At 31.4% G+C, this 19,663-nt stretch overlaps 1 protein-coding gene across 5 annotated transcripts in view; it reads right to left on the bottom strand.

Annotated features, from left to right (window-relative positions):
- The window catches only part of Cop1 (COP1 E3 ubiquitin ligase), a 174,263-nt gene that overhangs the window by 114,591 nt on the left and 40,009 nt on the right, over positions 1–19,663 (bottom strand). For all 5 annotated transcript variants that reach the window (XM_063239818.1, XM_063239817.1, XM_063239816.1 and 2 more), the window contains exons 6-8: positions 15,743–15,811; positions 4,285–4,344; positions 2,857–2,933 (exon numbers count right to left, since the gene is read on the bottom strand). In XM_063239818.1, the coding sequence (XP_063095888.1) occupies positions 2,857–2,933; positions 4,285–4,344; positions 15,743–15,811 (206 nt within the window). The remainder of the gene's footprint in view (positions 1–2,856; positions 2,934–4,284; positions 4,345–15,742; positions 15,812–19,663) is intronic.

Here is a 19,663-nt window from a genome sequence, read left to right as displayed (position 1 = left end):
TGTCTTCATGTTGCCAAGAAAAAGAATGATAAAAATGTTTCACTTCATTTAAATGTTGAACTAAAACTTTAAAAATGTATAGAATATTAATGATTCTCTAAAGAATGGACTTTACATATATACTCATAATGATCCTTTTAGATAAAGAATTAAGTCCATTTTGAAAAATCAAGCTTATCTACCATCCTCTCACTGACATGTTATATCTCTCTCACACATACACATATGTAACAATAAAATGTAAACTACAGTTCACAATGCAGATTATAAAAACTTTCTTCCTCAGAATCTAAAGCAAGATTATTAAGTCCCTGAGGGCATCAATCTGGTTTGAATCGATTCTCATGAGAAAGTTGGCACCGGTGAAGATTTAAAAGGTTAAAAACTATTCTACTGAAATGTATCAAGAGAATAATCATGTACTCATCCCACTCCCAATCCAGTAAAGCCTACATGATAATTCTGTTGTGTGTTTGTTTGTTTGTTTATTTTTTGATACAGGTTCCCTCCATGTAGTTCAGATTAGCATTGAACTCACTATATATAGCCCAGACTGGCCTGGAATACAAGATGATCCTCCTGCCTCAGCCTGGAGTGAAAGAATTACATACATGTGCCAACATGCCTGGCTGACAATGTTTTAAAACAAAATCAAAATAATTAGTTTATGTCTTAAGTATACTATAGGCCATTCTTCAATTAAGTATCATGGACTATGAAAGCTAAGTGACATTCTAGGTTAAGTATTTACTCAAAAATATATTTAAGCTCATATGTTCATATAAAAATGAAATTTAAGAAAAAATTCATATTCATAGGATTTTCATAAAGGATAGGAAATTCACACAAACTACATTATAAAAGTAGGAACAAAATAAATGGGACTTTTATTTAAATAAGTGATCAAGATTGTGTCTTGTTTCCCTTCCTCTTCCCTCACTTTTTAGGGAAACAGTCTATAAAAATAATATAAGCTTGCCATAAATTGGATTCTTAAGAGATAGAAAGAGGGACTGGAGAGGGGGAAATGATTTAAGTGATGGTTTCCAGGCAAAAGAAACAATGTGTTATGAATTACTTTCAGCAGGAAAGAAAGCTCATGTTTGTAGCAATAATGCAACAGAGAACAGGTGAGAAAAGACCACTGCCAGACTCTTTGTGATTCTTAGATCTAAAGAATGCAGCAAGATGCCAGACAGGATGTAACGATTATGCAAGTTAGGACAAACAAAAAATGGTGTAAAGAGGATCCTTTTATTTGGATTTTTTAGTTTCCTACAAATGCATAGTTCAATAAACATAAACCCAGGTTCTACATAAAAGATTCAATGACACAATACATAAAGAAGGTCCTTGTTATAGAAAAATAAATGAATCCTTAAAAGGCTTTAAAAAAAATAAATGAGTCCTAAAAAGCCTTTTTTAAAATAATACTGCTCAAAAGAAAGAGCAAATCTTAATATTGAGGACTGAAAACCAAAGCTATCTAGCATTTAAACAATGTGCTAATAATTACAAAAAAATTAATATTATTGCAACTATATGTATTTCTTAACAACAACAAAGAAAAAACCAAATATAGATAGTATTAACATTCTTCACAACAATTATTTGGTATCTTGATCTTAAGGGTCATATTTTAATTAAGGTCTACAACAATTTTCCCAAAGACTTTTCTCAATCTCAAAATGATGTCTGAACTACCTGCTTAAAACAAAGTATCAAAACCTTTTTTAAAAAAAAACTGTTTGCCTATTTGCCCTTCAGCTGTTAATAAATATAACTGACAGAATCTCATGACAGTAATTCCAACAGCAATTTTAGCAATTCTCCAGTATTTTCATAGACTTCATGAAATTTTGTATCATTCACAAGAACTGTCATTCTATCTTGTAAATTACTCTTATCTCTTCTACCCATAAAATCCTAATCCAAACTATAATTTTCTTGCTGCTAGACTATTAAAATGCTTCCTACCTCTTTTCTTTGCTTCCAGTATCTTAAGGTTGTGAAAGACAAGATAAGGTGTTCTCTATCTTCCACATGGAACCAACATATACATTTTAAAATCTAAATTTGATTCTACATATTCAATAACTTTTCGTATTTTCTCTTTTTTTCAAGTGTTGGTTTAAATGTCACGCCATGGAGAAGTCCAACTAACCAAACCACATGCAATCTTCTGTATTAATATTATGTTACTTATTCGCTTATTTAATATCTTCCCCAACCTCCACAAACATATCTGAATGATAAGTCCCGTAAGCACAGGGATTTTGTCAGCTAGATTCAACACCTAGAATAGTGTCTAGCGTATTAGATGCATTCAATACAGAAAATAAGTATAAAAATTAAATAAGAATACTTAAATAAAGAACTAAATAAACCTGAGTTATTAAAAAAAAAATACCAAAGGGAGCCAAATTAACAATGTATCTAATGTCCTCACTTTAAATCTATGAAGAGTATACATCAAGGAAAAGTCAATGAATTAGAGGAAAAGTATAAGATTTTTATAGCATTTTCACTCGATATTACCATTTCATATTCCCAAATTTAATTTTGAATATTATCTGACTTTAACTCATAACATAGCTATACAGCTACCATTATTTCAAGAAATTCAACCAACTTTTAATCCAACTATGAGTTCAAAATATATATACAACTCATCACTATTTCTTAATCAAAAGCATTAGCAAAACAGATGGGCCATCTGAATCTCATTTCTAGATCATAACCTGAAAAAGTTTCTCTGGGGTTTCCTACATTCCACTGAAAAGTCTCATAAGGACTAGCACTGCATGTATACTTGGTACTACAAATCCTAGCTAATTCCTAGGTTAAGCTTTGTACCTGTGTGATGGAGAAGGAGCTTCAAACTGAGGCACTGTGCTATCTTCACTCACAGGAGAGTACAGGCCGCTCATTTCCTAAAAATACAATTAACTGAATTATAGTAGATATCAAACAGAAGATGAACAACTCAAAAACACAATATTCAATTCCCTTCTAGAAGTGGATTTTCATCCATTCCTTTTGGTGTCAACACCGTAATTTCTCAAGGATTCTTTTCTAGAGAGAATAAAAGCAAAGAAAATCTGAAAATTTACAGTACAAATTGTTAAGGAACTATAAATCACCTATTACTATTTGTCACTAATGATGCCATCAAATATAGAAAAAAAAAAACCAAGTATTTTAAAGAAAAACAATATACCATATGAACGCTAGCAAATCAAATTATCAAATTGTGTGATTACCTACTGATATGCATTAGAACAAATAAATATGAAAGTGTGATAACTGGATCATCAGGTGCAAGAATTTAAAATAAAAAAGAAAGCAGGTATCTCATTTTCTGCTTTAAAAAAATTCCCTAGACAAGAAGAAAACAACAAGTTTATTAATTCAAAATTGAGCTTTCTTTTATAATGACAAACTCTAATTTTTATCATTAAACCTAAGGAAAAGGCCTCATGATCAACTATTATCACATAAATTACAGTTTTAAATCATAGTAACGATCAGCCTTCTTTTATATTTTATATTTTGATTACTGGAAAAACAGGAAATTTGAGAATGTTTCACAGGCTACATTATCAGACAGAAGTATGGCCGGACAATTCAGGCTCAGCTCAATTATACAATCAAGCAAGTAACACAAATATAGTACATGAGATACTGAAAATCCACAAAGTATCAACTCCATTATTCTTGAACATTTTCTGCATGATGGAAAAAGAAAATTATAACATGTGAATAATAAAAACCACACCTTAAATTTAAATACTGCCAAAAGCAATAAATCACTTTATAACCCAATAACAAACAAGCTCACAATAATCCTCCCAAAACATTTTCTCTATATTAAAATGAGAACAAATTTACATATAAATTCCCAGAATACTGCCAATATATTCTCTTATCTCTCTTTTAGTTAATTTTACAATTTAGTAAATATAGTAGATAAAAAATTTGACTTAATAAAATGGAATACTGAAGAACTGTTTTAATAGTAACAATGAGGATTCTAAGTGTTGACTTAAAGTTAACATAATAAAATATCAAGAAAAGTAAACGATTTTTGTTCTCATTTTAATATAGAGAAAATGTTATATTTTCCCATAGAACCGCACACTTGATCAAAACTAAAGTACCACCTATTACGTTCTTTATAACAAGACCAATCCCATATATTTAATGCAGCGACTTAAAGGAAAGGTGAAAATTTCATGAAACTGAAAAATTGCTAGAGATGTGAGAAACTGTTTTATTTCTTACTTCCACTCTTTTAATATCCTCTTCCAAAACACTTAGTTCCTTCTGGATCTGTTCCAGTTGCTGTAGATTAAAGAGAGTGGGGGGAAAATATAAAGCTTAAATCAAACCATGCCAGTATCATCATGTTCATAAAGTATATTTGTTAAATGATTTCTTGAAAACTAACATTAATGGTAAATTAGAGAATGAAAAACAAAATCACCATTTTAAAAAAAGCAGCTGCAAACTGTTAAGTTCAAATGTAGTAACTAAATCTTTAAGAAAACACAATGTTGTACTTCTTTAATACAACAGAGATTGACTTTATAATAAAAATATGAAAGATGAACAATGACAGTGACTGAAAAAAATACCCACAACACTCAAAGGACTTTCACATTACCTTATTTATTAAAAATACAAAAACAAATTCAGCATGTCTCATCAATCACCCCATCTTAAAAGTAAAAGCCTGAAACAGGTTAAATCCCACCACCTAAAAGCAATCATAAATTAGCATCTTAACATGTTCTAATGGACTTTTAAAACATATTCAAGATTTTCAATCTTTCATATTTTCTCTGTTGCATCATCATCATCATTTTCCATGCTACTGTACTGCAAACACCTTAACGATGTATAACATTTAACAATACAGGTAAGTATTTATCTTTTATTAGAGATTTAAATTGTTATGAACTATGGTAACTAATTCTAGAAGCTAGGAATAGTGACGCACACCTGTAATCTCAATTCTGGGAGGCTGAGACAGGTGGATAACAAGTTCAAGTCAACCTGAATTCACTGAATTAACACTATGAATGACAGCCTGTCTCAAATTTTTTGAAAGGGAATAGGGACTGCAGCTCAATACACAGGTCACGGGGTCAATCCCCAGTACCACAAAGAATAATAATAATTTTGGAACATAAGTTCTTTCAGATTTTCTCATTTAGAATTTAGCAAACATTTCAGATTTTATTAAGTGTAAAATGAAAATTGTTGAAAGCAAGTTAGAAAATCTTCATTATGTAACACACTATTGCTTTCCAGAAACATGATACCAATTTAAATTTCTATCACAGCATAATCTGTTGTCTTATTCTAACCAGAAATATTGAATAGATTTTTAAATTATATATATAAATTCAAAATATAAAGTAACAAATACATAATATTGTCAGATGTGAAACAGATACTATTCCCTTTAAGAAGCCGAAGCACAGAAGGTTAATGAAGTTTGCCCAAGATCATTCAGCAGATAAGTGGAAGAACTTACTGTATTATTCCCTTCTCCACATCCCACAGAGGACTGCACCCAGTACCTACAGACTCAGCTGTATGTACAGTACCTACCTGCATACCTTGGTTTTTATTTTCAGGTAAGATCTCACTAAATCGCTGAGGCTGGGTTCAAACTTGTAATGCTCCTATCTCACCCTCCCAGAGAATTGGGATTATAGGTATGTTCCACCAGGTTTGGCTTAGGACTAAAACTCAAATCAAGGTGACCTTCGTGTTCCAGAACCTATGCTTTTAAAAACTACTAAAGTTCTACTGTGTTTAAAAGTAGTATATTAATGTTTTGTTTCTTTAATGACTAAGTATGTGTGTGTGTGTGTGTGTATGTGTTCAGGTTTGTTAGTGTTAGTGACTTCTGTAATAATGTAGGCACAGTTGGTAATCTAGCTGACAACTTATTAATTCAAATATTTTGTTAAGCATTGAAAAGAACAGCAGAATGGAGGCTGGCCATCTGAACAACTGGACAAATACAATAAAATCAAAAACTAAGTCTTAAAGAACTAAACAGAACATTCCCAGGTGGAAAACAGTGGGTACAGACAGAATAACTAGAGTAAAAATTAACACTTGCAATAGTTCAAAAGGTACAAGAAAGGGATATAATAAATCTGAAGCAATGGTAACTAATGGAATTGCCCAATATCAATTAGTACTGCGTACTTTAAAAAGATAAAAACAAAGGACTGATGGTAAGAAAAGTCCATGTTAAAAAACAAAAACAAAAAAATGGACAAAGGAAAAAGCATTATTAACCAGGAAAGCCACAAAACCAAAGGAAAAGTCAGTATATTATCAGACAAACTACGACTTATCACAGTGAAAATCACCACCAAAGACTTCTGACTCATTCATCTATTTTAATAAACTTTGGTACACCTTAAAATGTGTTACATAATATTTTTGCCTTAACACAAACACTGCTCTTCCTGAAAAGATACTTCTTGCCTTAGAACTCTCAAAAAAAGGCTGATCAACTGAGAAGTTCTCAAATGCTCCAGTTCACAGGATTTGGTAGGAATTCACAACTTCTATTCCATTCCATTGCTACTGCCAACATCATCCTAACACAAAAATGACTCCAATCTAGCACATATAACACAACTGAATTGCTCTCTATCAATTTTAGTTATTTTTAAACATGAGTTATTTCTACCACCACTAAAGACAGTTTATGACCACTGACAATTCCACTGATGCTGACCACAAGGTCAGTAAGGTATCCCCTTAGTGACTTCTTAAAATTTTCATTTAATTACTCTTAAAACCTTTATGAAAATAAATGTTTTATTCTGAGGGGTCTTTAATATGATTGCTTAAAAAAATAAATCTAAAAGAATAAAACTAAGGGGGCTGGGGATTTAGCTCCGCGGCATAAGCGCCTGCCTTGCAAGCAGGCAGTCGTGAGTTTGATCCCTGGTACCGATAAAAACGAAAAAGACCAAAAAAAAAAAAAAAAAAAAAAAAAAGAATAAAACTAAATATTAACATTGTCAACATCAAATGACATCCAACATCATTTTATATAATACACAACTGAGATAAGGCAACAATTTTCACAACACTGTTGGAAATAAAAACATGTAGCCTGAGAGCTCCAAATATCAAGTGTTCCTTTCTTTGAAGATACGGTCATCGTCTCAAAGTGCCTTCACACTTTTGTTGGATAATATATTTATTGCTATATGGAGGCTACTGGCACATAAGGTGAAGTATATAAAATTGCCAATATGCAAGTAATTCTTACTTCTAAGAAAGGTAATTTCATGAGTCTATTTAAAAAAAAAAATAACCAAGACAAAAACACTGCCCTGACGAACTTACCTGCAGAATATAAAACCAAAGGATATAACCTATTAAGTCTGAAAGGTATCAGGCAATAAACCTTAAAAAGGAAGCTACACATGGTGATGTATGTCTGTGATCCCAGCACTCCGGAGGCTGAGATAAGAGAGAACTGCAAGTTCAAGCAAACCCTCATAACTAAGACCCTGTTTCAACATAAAAAACAGGCTAGGAATATAGCTCAGTACAAAGGCCCTACATTCCATCCCCAGTATTGCATGATTACACAAGTAAATAGCAATTTTTTAAAAAAGGAAACAAAATTATATTATTAATCTTTCACCAACAAAATAATTAATATTTACTAATTTTTATTAACAATAACAAGTTGGAGAAATAACACAATGCTATCTCAGAGCATTATCCAACAGTAGCATTCTCCTAATAGTGTAAAATGCTAAAGAAAATGCATGGAAACAGTTACATTTAAATGAAAAGTTTCAGATGCCCTTATGAAATGAAATGTATAAGAATTCAAAATTTAAAAGTCCTAATAAACATTAGCTCTGATACCTTTGGGATTCATTTGTTTAAATACATCTTTAGAACTCATTTATTTGAACTCTACTAATGGCTGGGAAAAAAAAAAGCCTGGGTATTAAACACATATGAATTCTGTTTTTTATAAGCTAATGTAATCTAGAATACATTTATTATAATTATTTCAAAGTAAAGAATAAACTGCTACATTTTTGGAGAAAAAAAGAGTAGTAAATTGTAAGAATTTTAAGAGTTTACTACCCAATGGAAAGCATTTAGATAAAACAAAAGTGAAGATGAAATGTGCAGGTCAACTGTCTACAATGCCACCCGAAAAATATATACATACAATATCTAATGACTTGATTTTAAACCTCCATGACCTCTATCATTGATAGCTTTAAGATGTAAAGAAACCACAGACCAAGAACGACTAAAAATATGTAAAGAAGGAGCAAAATAAGAAAGCTTATTTAAAAGCAATCACTAAAAACCTATACAAAAAAACGCATTCAAAAACATTATATATGAATATGAGCCAGGCATAGTGACACGTATCTGTAATCCCAGCGCTAGGGAGGCTAAACCAGGAAGAGTACCAGTTCAAAGCTAGCCTAGGTTACACAGTGAGATCCTGTCTCAAAAAAGAAAAATAACATACGGTCAAAACAGAGTTCTAAAAAAGGAGGTCAATAGTCCACAAAAAAGCCAAGCTGGTGACATACACCAGTAATTGCGAGGTACAAGGAAACAAGCAGCAGCCTGACCTGGGCAGCTTAGCAAGACTGTCTCACAAAGGGAAAAAATAAAAAAGGATGAGAGTGTAAGTCAGTTTTCTCTGCATTCAATCTCTAGTAAAACCAGAGGAAAATCCACAGGGAGAAAAATATAATAACAGCAGCAAAAGACAGAGAAAAGAAACAAAATAATAACATGATAGGCTGTAATGTTCTAAATAAAAGATTGAAAGTGGTTTAGTGGTTTATACACTATCTCAACTATATACTGCCTATGAAAAATGTAACTCAAACACAATGATTCAATATAGATGTAGTAAGAATACAGACTCAGAAGGACACATAATTTTTTCCACAAATTATCACTTTATGATGCACTTGTAATTGCAAAATACACAGTATTTCCAAATACAAGTATTTTAAAATTTAATCAACTACAAGGTAGTGAAGCAAATGCAGTATCCTAGGTATTTCCTGATAATACTGTAATTAAAGCATAAATTTATAATAAAAAAGAAACTTCATGTTCAAGTAATAAGTTTATTTCTAAATAAACCACATCCCTAATAAAAAAGTATAATGAAAATAAGAATTATTTTGGATTAAACAACAACAAACAAAATAAGATACCAAAACCAATATGTGCAGCTAAAAACAAAAAGAACTATGGCCGAAAATGTTTATAGGAGAAAAAGAAATCTGCACAATAATATGCACATCCAGCTTAGGGCATCAGAAGGAACAAAATAAACCTAGAACAAGTATGATGGAAATAACAAAGAACTTAAAGGGAAAACAAACATTAAAGAGAGGATCAAAAAATCCAGAAGTTGGTTCACAAACAACACATAAAATTGATACATGTCTTTCAAGAACTGATCAAGAAGAAAAGAGGAAAAGTAAACAACATGAGACACAGGAGTAGGAATGAAAGACATCAATGAGAATCCTGGGGATACTAAACTTTGGGACTCTGTTAAGACCCATCTTATGCCAGAAAGTTTTAAAATTATATTGAAAAAATAAAATTGTAAGAAAAAATGACTCATTTAAAAAGTGTATCAAAAGTGATATATACAACAAAAACTTGAATAAATCTGGACAAATAAATGTTCAACAAGATAGTTGAATTTTCCTGAGAACCACCGCAAGTCCAGACACCTTCACAAGCAAGACTTTTAAACATTTGACAAACACATCAATCCTAAGCAAGCTCTTGCAAAAAACATTTTAAAAGGTATATTCTCCAGTTCATTTGGTAAAGCTAATTAATCTTTGTGACAAAATTGCATGGAATTCATATAAGAAAAAAAAAATTAATCTCACAATTTCACTCATGAATAAAACCATAAAAATCCTAAACAAGATATTAATAATCTAAATCACACGCAAGGTAATGACCAGGACTGGTTTACACAAAGAGATGCAAATAGGGGTAGCCAACTGCCCTGGTGGGTTTTCAAAGAATGTAAACCACCTAGGAAAAGATATTCTTGGGTCAATCAGGATGGCAAGTCATTGTAAGTGCAAAGTTGACTGACTCTACAATGTTAAACCAATGTAATTATTCACTGTAACAGAAGGAAAATAGTGTATCTGTCTCAGATTATAAAAATTTTGAAATATAGTCAATCCCACTCATAAATAAAAAAAATTACTTAACAAACTAGGAATACAAATTTAACTCCTGAATGATAAAAAAACCTACAAAAAAACCTACAGAAAACATCATACCTAATGGTGACACGATGAATGCTTTCACTTTGAGATCAGCATCAAGACTAGGATGCTCAGCTAGCACCACTTCTATTCATCTTTGTACCGGATGTCCTAGCCAGCAGAGTAAGACAAGAAAAATAAATAAAAGATATAAGGATAAGGATCATGAAGATACTAAACTATTATTATTTGCAGGTTATGATGTGTACATAAAACATGAGTCTACAAATAAAATGAAATTAATGAATTTAGTAAGGTTGCTGCTGGATTTAAAAAAAAAACTCTCTGTGAAAATCGACTTCATTTCTATATACCAACAACAAGAAACTAAAAGACACAGGCATCATGTACAAAATCATCAAAAGTTACTAATGAAAAGACTGATAACCTGAAAAATAACAAAAATTTTTAAAGATTTTCTAAAGCCTCAATAAATATACAAAGACAGAATATATACATGTGTCTGTATGTTTATGTATGTATATACACACACACACGCCATAGAGAAACACCATGTCCAATGGTACCCTGCTTCATGAACTCAATTCTCTACATGATTCTGATCACAAGCTGAACTGGCTGAGAACCAAATCAAACTTCCTCATAAGAACAACACTGAACATACTACTGAATTTGATTTGTTTCTTATCCAACCTGATTTGGGACTAGAATCATGAAAAGAATCAAGTTCGTGAACTGGGGCACCACTTTTTATGAAGTAGATAACAGTATTGTAAAGACACATTGTACTGTATTTGTCTGCCCACGGATTCAGTGTAACGCTAATTAAAAAAAAAAATCACAATGTACTATGTGATTCTTAAATATATATAGCTGCAAAAAGCCATGAATAATTGAGTTTCCTGAAACTTTAAAGTTCATTATTTAATACAATACTGTATCCTCAAAAGGATATATTAATACAATTCAAAGTTCATTATTTAATACAATACTGTATCCTCAAAAGGATACATTAATACAATTCAAAGTTCATTATTTAATACAATACTGTACCCTTAAAAGGACAGACAAACAGACCATAGACCAGGAAGGAGAACCTAGAAACACACACATGAATATATGGACATATGATGCATGACAGTGAAATTTCAGAGAAACACAGAAAAGGATGAACTTTTTAAATAACGCTAAGGGAGCCAGATAACCATATGAAAAGATACCCATATATCACATTATACACAAGATAAATCTCAAAGTCTAGATCTGAAAGTTAAAGACAAGCTTCAAGTAAAAAAAATAAAGTATTTGCAGGATCACAAGTGAAAATTTCTTTACCTGTCACAAACGACACTAATCATAACAGGAAAGATGGGTTTTTCTCTATTTAAATTAGAAACATCTGTTCTCAAACTACACCCTTTCAAAAAAACACACAGCCCAGTTGGAAAGAAAGATGCATAAATACTTAAGCAGCAAAAGATTAAAAGAAAAGGAATGATATGACTGCCCTAAATACAGGATATTGGTTATCCAGGGACAAAGGGAGAAGCTACTATCTGAAAAAAGGTCAGAGGGCAGCTTCAGCAATTCCCAAATATGCTGTTATCTCATGAGGATAGTAGTTACACAGGTGATGAGTCTTCCTAAAACTGTAAATTTGATTTATATGGTTTTGTATTTCAAGTAAAAAATAGTTTAAAATTCAATGCACTTAAATTCAAAGCAAAACCAACAGGAAACCAAAACTTATCAAAACTATTCAATAAAATACCAGAAATACCTAAAGGTCTATTTCAAAATTAAATATAAGGCAACTGCTCAAATACTCATATAGATTTGAAAGGATATGATTTTCACACAGAATCCAAAGCCTTTCTGTTCAATCTGACCATGATGTAAGATCAACATGTTCATCTAGATACATTTAATTACTAAATGCGATGTAGGCAGGTTCTACAATGGCCTCCAAAAATCATCCACCTCTTAGCATTGTGTAATTTTAAGTTGGGAATAAATATTTGTTTCTAATGCAGAAAACAGCAAAAGTATTAGGATATAACTTCAAAGACCACATTGTAAAAAAAAAAGTATGTGACATCTGTCTTCAATACCCTGCTACTGCTTTCTTACTCTCCATCTAACACAGACTACTGACATGGAGAAACCCTGGGACCATGAAGAGCTCTTTCCAGTAGCCAGATGAACCTTGAGATAAATGCCTCCCTGGCCAACCACTTGACTGCAGCTTGGTGAGAACCTAAGTCAAGGAACCTAGCTAGCTGTTCTGCATTAAGATTCCTAACCTAACATATTAAATGTTTGATGTTTCAGGTCATCAAGTTTGACGGTAATTGGTAATTTGTTATACAGTAACAGGTAACTCACACAAATGCCTACTATGTGCCTCACATCTTCCATTCTCTTAATATTCTAAAAGCAGTCAGCAGGGGAAAAGTAAAAACTCTTGGGGGGGAGTGTTGCAGTCAGGGTCTTGTCACTGATCTCTCTACTAAGTTGACAAGGCCAACTTGGATCCTCTTGCTTTAGCCTCCCAGAATGCTGAGATTGTAGGCCTATGGCCTTAGGCCCAGCTATATACAAGATTTTATTAGTGTTAAATTACTAGCCAAATATAATAGTAATATTAAATCTAAAAACAGATTTAACTCCAGTACTGTATATCAATTTCTAAAACAATAATCCCAATTAAGGTTACAAACAAAATCACAAATTTCAACATTAATCTTAGAAAAAACAAATATGCCTCTAGGTCATTTTACTTGTGTAAGTTTAAGTATCAAATATACTATAGGAGATAGTATCTTTAACAAATATATTTGCTTTGAGTATTAAACATGCAAATATATTTTATAATATATACAAGAAAATATAAACAATTGATTTATTCTCTGAGCACTAAAATATGAGACATTAATCAACCAAATTTGTAGATTATACCTTATAATGATTATATATCAGTACAATACCAGATTCCAATAATGGAAAAATTTAATGAAATTTAATCAAACTACCAGGTAAATCTAAAAATTTAAACCTAGTTCCCCTGTCATTTGTGTAAAACTGAAATATTCAAAGTCATTCAATAAGGGATACATTAAACAAAAGCAAACCAAATTGTATATAGTCATTCAAAAACAATTCTCCACTGATCTCCCCAATTCTGCATAACTTATGATAGCTTTTGTTCCAAACTGTAATTTCAAGATGTCTGAAGAATGAACATCCTCAGCAGAAGGAGATTTGCTTTCTGACCAAGATAATAAAAAGAGCATCTCCCTACAAGAGAAACTCTGGATGGATGGACGAGCATTCCCCTTCAAAAGATTGGATTTTCCTTAATAACACAGGGTTTCTCTGTGTAACACAAACCCACCAGGTGTGCAAAAACAACCTGGGCCCATCTCCACATTGCCACGTGAGGGTCAGAGTGAATGGTACAAACATGAAGCTGATGCAGCCACATGTTGTATGAGTAAGAAAGTCCTTTTACCTCCAACCCATAGCCTTACATCTTCCACCAACATGCACGAAACTTTGGCAGGCTAACCTATTAGCTGGCTAGTCAAGAGTAAAATAATCTTATAACTTTCAGTTTTATATAGTTATAAGTGCTATCCTATCACCTGAAACTATTTTAAGTCTAATAATTTATTGCAGGAATCAACAGACACCTACAGAAGCAGTGAAAAACACTAAAAAATGAGGGAGCTAACGAAAACTTAAATCCAGGAATTCTTATGCTTGGACTGTTTATTTCATTGGCACCTTTACTTATTCATTATCAGGTACTTTCCAAATACCAAATCTCATTCTCAGTGAGTTCAAAGACTAAGACAAAAAGAAACAAAATAATAACACAAAATTATATATTTTCTATTTAAAAGGGGAAGTATGTATAAAATATGAAAAAGTATCATTTTCTACAGTAAAAAAAGTTGAGTGTACACATGATGCATTAATGATTTCATTTCCATATGTTATAAAATTTTCATCCTTGCTATTCAAAAGGTGGTCCAAGGACCAAGAACTTCAACATCATCCGGGCCTTACTAGAGATACTAGCTTGTCAGGTTCCAACAAAGTCCCCCTCAAATAAGAAACTCCATTTAACGAAATCCTTGGGTGATTCTGAGCATATAGTAGTTTAGGAAGTAGTATGCTACATTAAGACATTTAAACAAATGAGTTACTGAATGCTACCTCCTCCCTTACACCCCCACTAAGACTAAATCTTAAAATGTACCATGAAAGTATTTCTCTTTAACATATATTAAAATCACAACTAATCTAACACAAGTTAAAGATGAAAACAAGTCATAAACCATGTAAAGAATATTTACCTATGGAAAAAAATAGCTAGCTGAATATAATCCAAAACTTATATCAGAAAAAGTTAAAAATAGCTTGGCAAATGTGGCCCTCGCCTATAATACCAGGTACTTGGAGGCTGAGTCTGGAGGATTACAAATTCAAAGCCAGTCAGAGTGACTTAGCAAGCGCCTGTCTCAAAATACAACAGAAAAAAGGACGCGTATTTAGCTCAGTGGTATAGTGCCTCAGGTATTACTTTTAGACTGGGTTTAATCTCCAGTACCACAGAGGGGGAAAAAAAACAACAGCTAAAAACAGCACACAATGAATAATCAAAAGAAAGAAAGAGGTCACATTAAAATAATGTAAAGTTCTGATTACTCTGACATAATAAAAATATTTCTCATCTTTATTTTCAAAAAAAATAAGCATATAACAGTTAATGCATTTAAGAGTAAAAAGTACTATAACTAGATAGTTTTTAAAGTAAATATATCAGAGATTTGAAACAGCTGAGCATTTTAAGAAAAAAACAGATTTTAGAGTTATTTTAGTATGATATTCAGGGCACTGGATTTTGACTACTTTATTTTGCCATATTTTGTATATGTATAAAAAAACTGAGAAATTTTATAAATACTAAATTACGACATTCTGCTTATAAAACATAATACAAAATTATCTTTAAGCTAGCCTGCATAACTTGAACTTTCCAAGTTCTAAATAAATGGGCATGTTTTTACTTGATATATATTTTTTTCTTTAAAAAACTTTTTAACACTTAAGGCTTTAAAGTTTCCTATATTTTCTTTTCATAATGATGGATGGATAGGCTGTCTTTAATAATTCTATTTTCTACTTTTTATAGGGTTGAGGTTACTCTTACTGAAAATTATGATACTTTATGCTAACTCTTACTGAAAAACTTTCTAGGTCATCTTCAAACAAGGGTTAAAACATACCCAGTTGTAAAGGCTTAACAAAAAAAATATTCTTAAAATAACAAAATTTAACAGAATTTTCTGAAAGTTAAATGTTTTTTACACTGTAGAACACTCAACAACAGTAACTAAAACATTATGGAAAACATATAAAGTAATTACCTCTCTCTTATTTCTTCTTGCAACTTTGAGGAATTCCATAAGGATCTGTAGTTGAGCCGCATGTGATTCCTACAATAGAAAAAAATTTTTATATTTAACTTTGAGTTAAAAGGTTTCATTAAATCCATAGCATAAACAGCACAAAGCAACGTTATGCCCTTAAATTAGTGTATAGTGAGTCTCTAACTTAGGAACAGGTTCCATGAATGTATGCATGTCAGATTCATCAGTAATCCAACAAAGTGAGTCTTACAGAGTATACCTCTAAAAGCTTACAACTTGAATGGTCGTAAGTTGGAGACTGTACTATTTCTAATTAGCTATTTTCCATTTGCAACCTGGCATTTCAAAAAGCATGCGATTTTCCAAAATAGTTGAAATTAATTTTAAGAAACAGATATTCTACATGTAAAGAAATATTTATGGGGAATAACTTTTCCTCCTAAACTTAAAATATCAAGACAAAAGTTGTAATTTCTAGATAGAAAAATCATTTTTCCCATTAAGAACTTGCAAGGATAAACATTTTATAGTAAATAAGAAGAAATCTATACCTTTCCAAAGCCAAATTTACTATTCCTAGTTATTAACTATAGTAGTTATATACATAAGATAATCAACATATTTTGTCGAAGATTTCAGTGAAAATCAAACACTTGAAAACAAAAAAATTCTAATATAAATGAGAGGGAATAACAAATACCCAAAAGTGGTAATTAAGATAATACTGATTATTAATAATTATCATCTTTGATATTTACTGGGTGTCAAAATAATAAAACAAGTATCTTTTACTGTTGAAACTCATAAAAAGAACCAAGCAATTCCAGGTGCATGTGATAAATACATGTAAAAGGAACATCAAAAGCTATAAAGAGTGTAAGAATTTTATAACCAAATGAAATTCTAATTTTTTCTTATTTTATGAAAGGACAAATAAAAAGTATCCAATACAGTAATTCCTAAATAAAAATAAATTAATCAAATTTTCTTTTACCTATGTAACAGAATTATCCGGGGCATTTGCTAAAATAGACACTGGTCAGATTTTACAATTCCTGATTCTCTTGATTTATAAAAGTACATTTCACAAAGGCCTAGATGATTAAAAAAAAGCGATCAAAACTGGGAGAATCATTACAATATAACACATGCTACAAAAACATATGGCCACCTTAAATTCATCAAACCCATTCCTACAGTTTCTCTAGCCTTTTGGAGGGGAGGGGAACCTTTGTACTTCAAAAGATAAAAAGCAAAATAGACTATTAAGAGTATCTTCAAAATAAGTTTGAATATTTCATTTCAAACAGAATCAGTAAATAAGAATGCAACTGATTTAGAAAGGGAGGGGAAAAAATTCCAAAGCCACAGGAATAAAAGGAAAAGGAGCTGAACTATGAATATTAAGAGCTTAGCACATTCTTCTGAAGCTTAATCATCTTCAAATAGAGAGGGCTACGGACTTGCAATGGTTTTACTTAAGCTTTTTCAGCTTTTATCATGGTATTCATGATACATGGTACTACAAATTTTTATGCTCTCCCTGGCTAGCCACATACAGTATGACACCATCTAAAGATGCTGGCCAACCATGGAAAGCCACAATTTCCAGTCAAGCCCCCAGATCATGAAGATAAACTAACACTCTCAGTGCACTGTGTTCCTAAACTAAGTTTGTTCACAGTATTTTTCAACTTATGATACATTTGCAAGGCTGTAACCAGATTTAAAATACTGTAACATAACTGAGAAACCAGATAAATAAAAAATGTATGGAACTATAATTTCACATGTAACTATGAAAAAATTATGTAAGAGATAATGAAAGACTAAAAAAAAAAAAAAAAAAAAAATAGAAACAAGAGCGTAGCCAAATAGAAACAAGAAGGTAGCCAACAAGAAGGTAGCCAAGGTTAAAATAATGTCTAGTCATGCAATGTTCTCCTAGAACAGTCTCAGAAACTGACCATGAAAGTAATTCCCTAAAGTTGTTTAAGCCACTACCTAAGAAGGAAAATGTTTGTTCTCTAAACATTTTTTATCAACTGTCAAAGCTTTGAAAAAAATTTTTAACAAAAGATATAATGATCATTTAGCCTAATTCTTTCCTTTTCAGGAAACTATTCAGCAAGAAAAAGAATGAAAAGAAATTGGAGCAGAGGAAAATAGACATACACTAAAAAAAAAATCAGTGTTTCTTATAAAGTAACACCTTTCCATTAAATTGTTCTATCTTGCCCATTAGTTATCTCAAGAGAAAACATGTTTGCCATCTGAAGTGAAGTATGCTTTGATTTTTATAAAATACTGATTTTCCATATTTCCCTGTTCTCTATAACTAAAATTTGTTTTATCCTAAAAAGGAAACAGAAATGGTCTAACACAAGTAAGTGAACCAAGCATTTAATTCTTATACCAATTTTATGCTTTAATATCCTCCTGATAAAAAAAACATTGTAAATAGGAGAAAATAGACTGGTCTGAAATCTGTAAACACCTGGTACAGCTGATATTATTTATTTTATTATATGTGAATAACTTAATTCTTTAACTATAGTTACCAGTTATCATGAACTCATCTTCTCAAGTAGTTAACTCTACAGTAGTTTCTCAATATAAGAACAACTAGCAGGCCAGGGATACAGTTCAATTACAATTTAAAATTGAAATATTCCCAGTTCTGTGGAGAATATGAAACTAAAAGATGAGAGTAACTAAAACTGAAAAAAATCCATCATGATATTAGTAAAGTGATATGCTTATCCCTGTGATACATAGCTCTTCTGAGATTTTTTGTTTTTTTGGTAATAGTGGGAATTGAACAGGCTCTGCAATGAGCTATATCCCTAGTCCTTTTTTTTCATTCCCTCTTACTTTCTTTGCCATCTACCTATCAGACCAAGTCTTGCTAAGTCACTAAGTTGCCATCTATCTATCTACCTACCTACCTATCTATCTAGCATCTTGCTAAATTGCTTAATTTCCAGTTAGGCTTGAACTTGCAAACCTCCAGCTCCAGCATCTCAAATGGCTCAGATTACAGGTATGTACAACCATAACCAGCTGTGAAATGACTTCAAAGGAAAACTTTAAAGTAGAAATATGAACACCCGATTAAAACATGAAGTATAAGGAACATAAAACCTTGAAACAATTTCACAATGCATATGTTTTAAAGCATAAGAAAATTTGGAGAAAGTAATAATACAGTAGTTCATAGAATGAGTAAAACTAAAATTTAGGTCTGGTGTGATAAGAAACACTTTAACAATGTAAAATACTTAAATTATTAAAAAAGACAAAGGTGAACAATTCAGATTCCAGAAGACAACATATTAATTTTTCAAAAAACATAAAAGATGATTTTGAATATTTTCACCACACAAAAAAAAACTAAATGTTTTAAGAGATAAATATTTACTCTGAGGAACACAAGTATCAAAACATCAGATGGTACCTAATAAATGTAAAAGGTTGCTCCTGCACTAACAAAAAAAATGAGATAGTTTAAACTAAAAATATATATACTGTTCTTAAAAGTCACTGAAGTGAAGGCAACTGAAGTAGCAACAAAGCAGCTCATTCTTGAATTAGACAAAAAAAGATCACTCTCCCTTCCTTCCCCTCTAAAAAGCAAAATATCACATTGTTCAAGAATAAAATATATAACTTTAGTCTCTATAACACTTTCATATGTAGGAGAGAATACAATAAGAAAATTGCAAAACATGCCAAGAAGTCAAAAAATTACAAGCAAGTGGAAAGTGAGTTCACTTCCCAGTACCAAACAAAACAACAACAAAAACTCTACAAGAGACAACAGAAGGAAATTCACAGATTGTCCAGATGCTGAAATAAGCAACAAAAGACTTTAAAAATTATTATCAGGGGATCACTATAAAAGATTTTAGGGAACAA

Source organism: Cavia porcellus, unplaced genomic scaffold, assembly GCF_034190915.1.
Source record: "Cavia porcellus strain 051 isolate PalLab524CR breed Dunkin Hartley unplaced genomic scaffold, mCavPor4.1 scaffold_29, whole genome shotgun sequence".
In the NCBI taxonomy this organism is placed as follows: Eukaryota; Metazoa; Chordata; class Mammalia; order Rodentia; family Caviidae; genus Cavia; species Cavia porcellus.
Note: the sequence above shows the minus strand (reverse complement) of the source record. Positions and strands in the feature narration are given on the sequence as shown.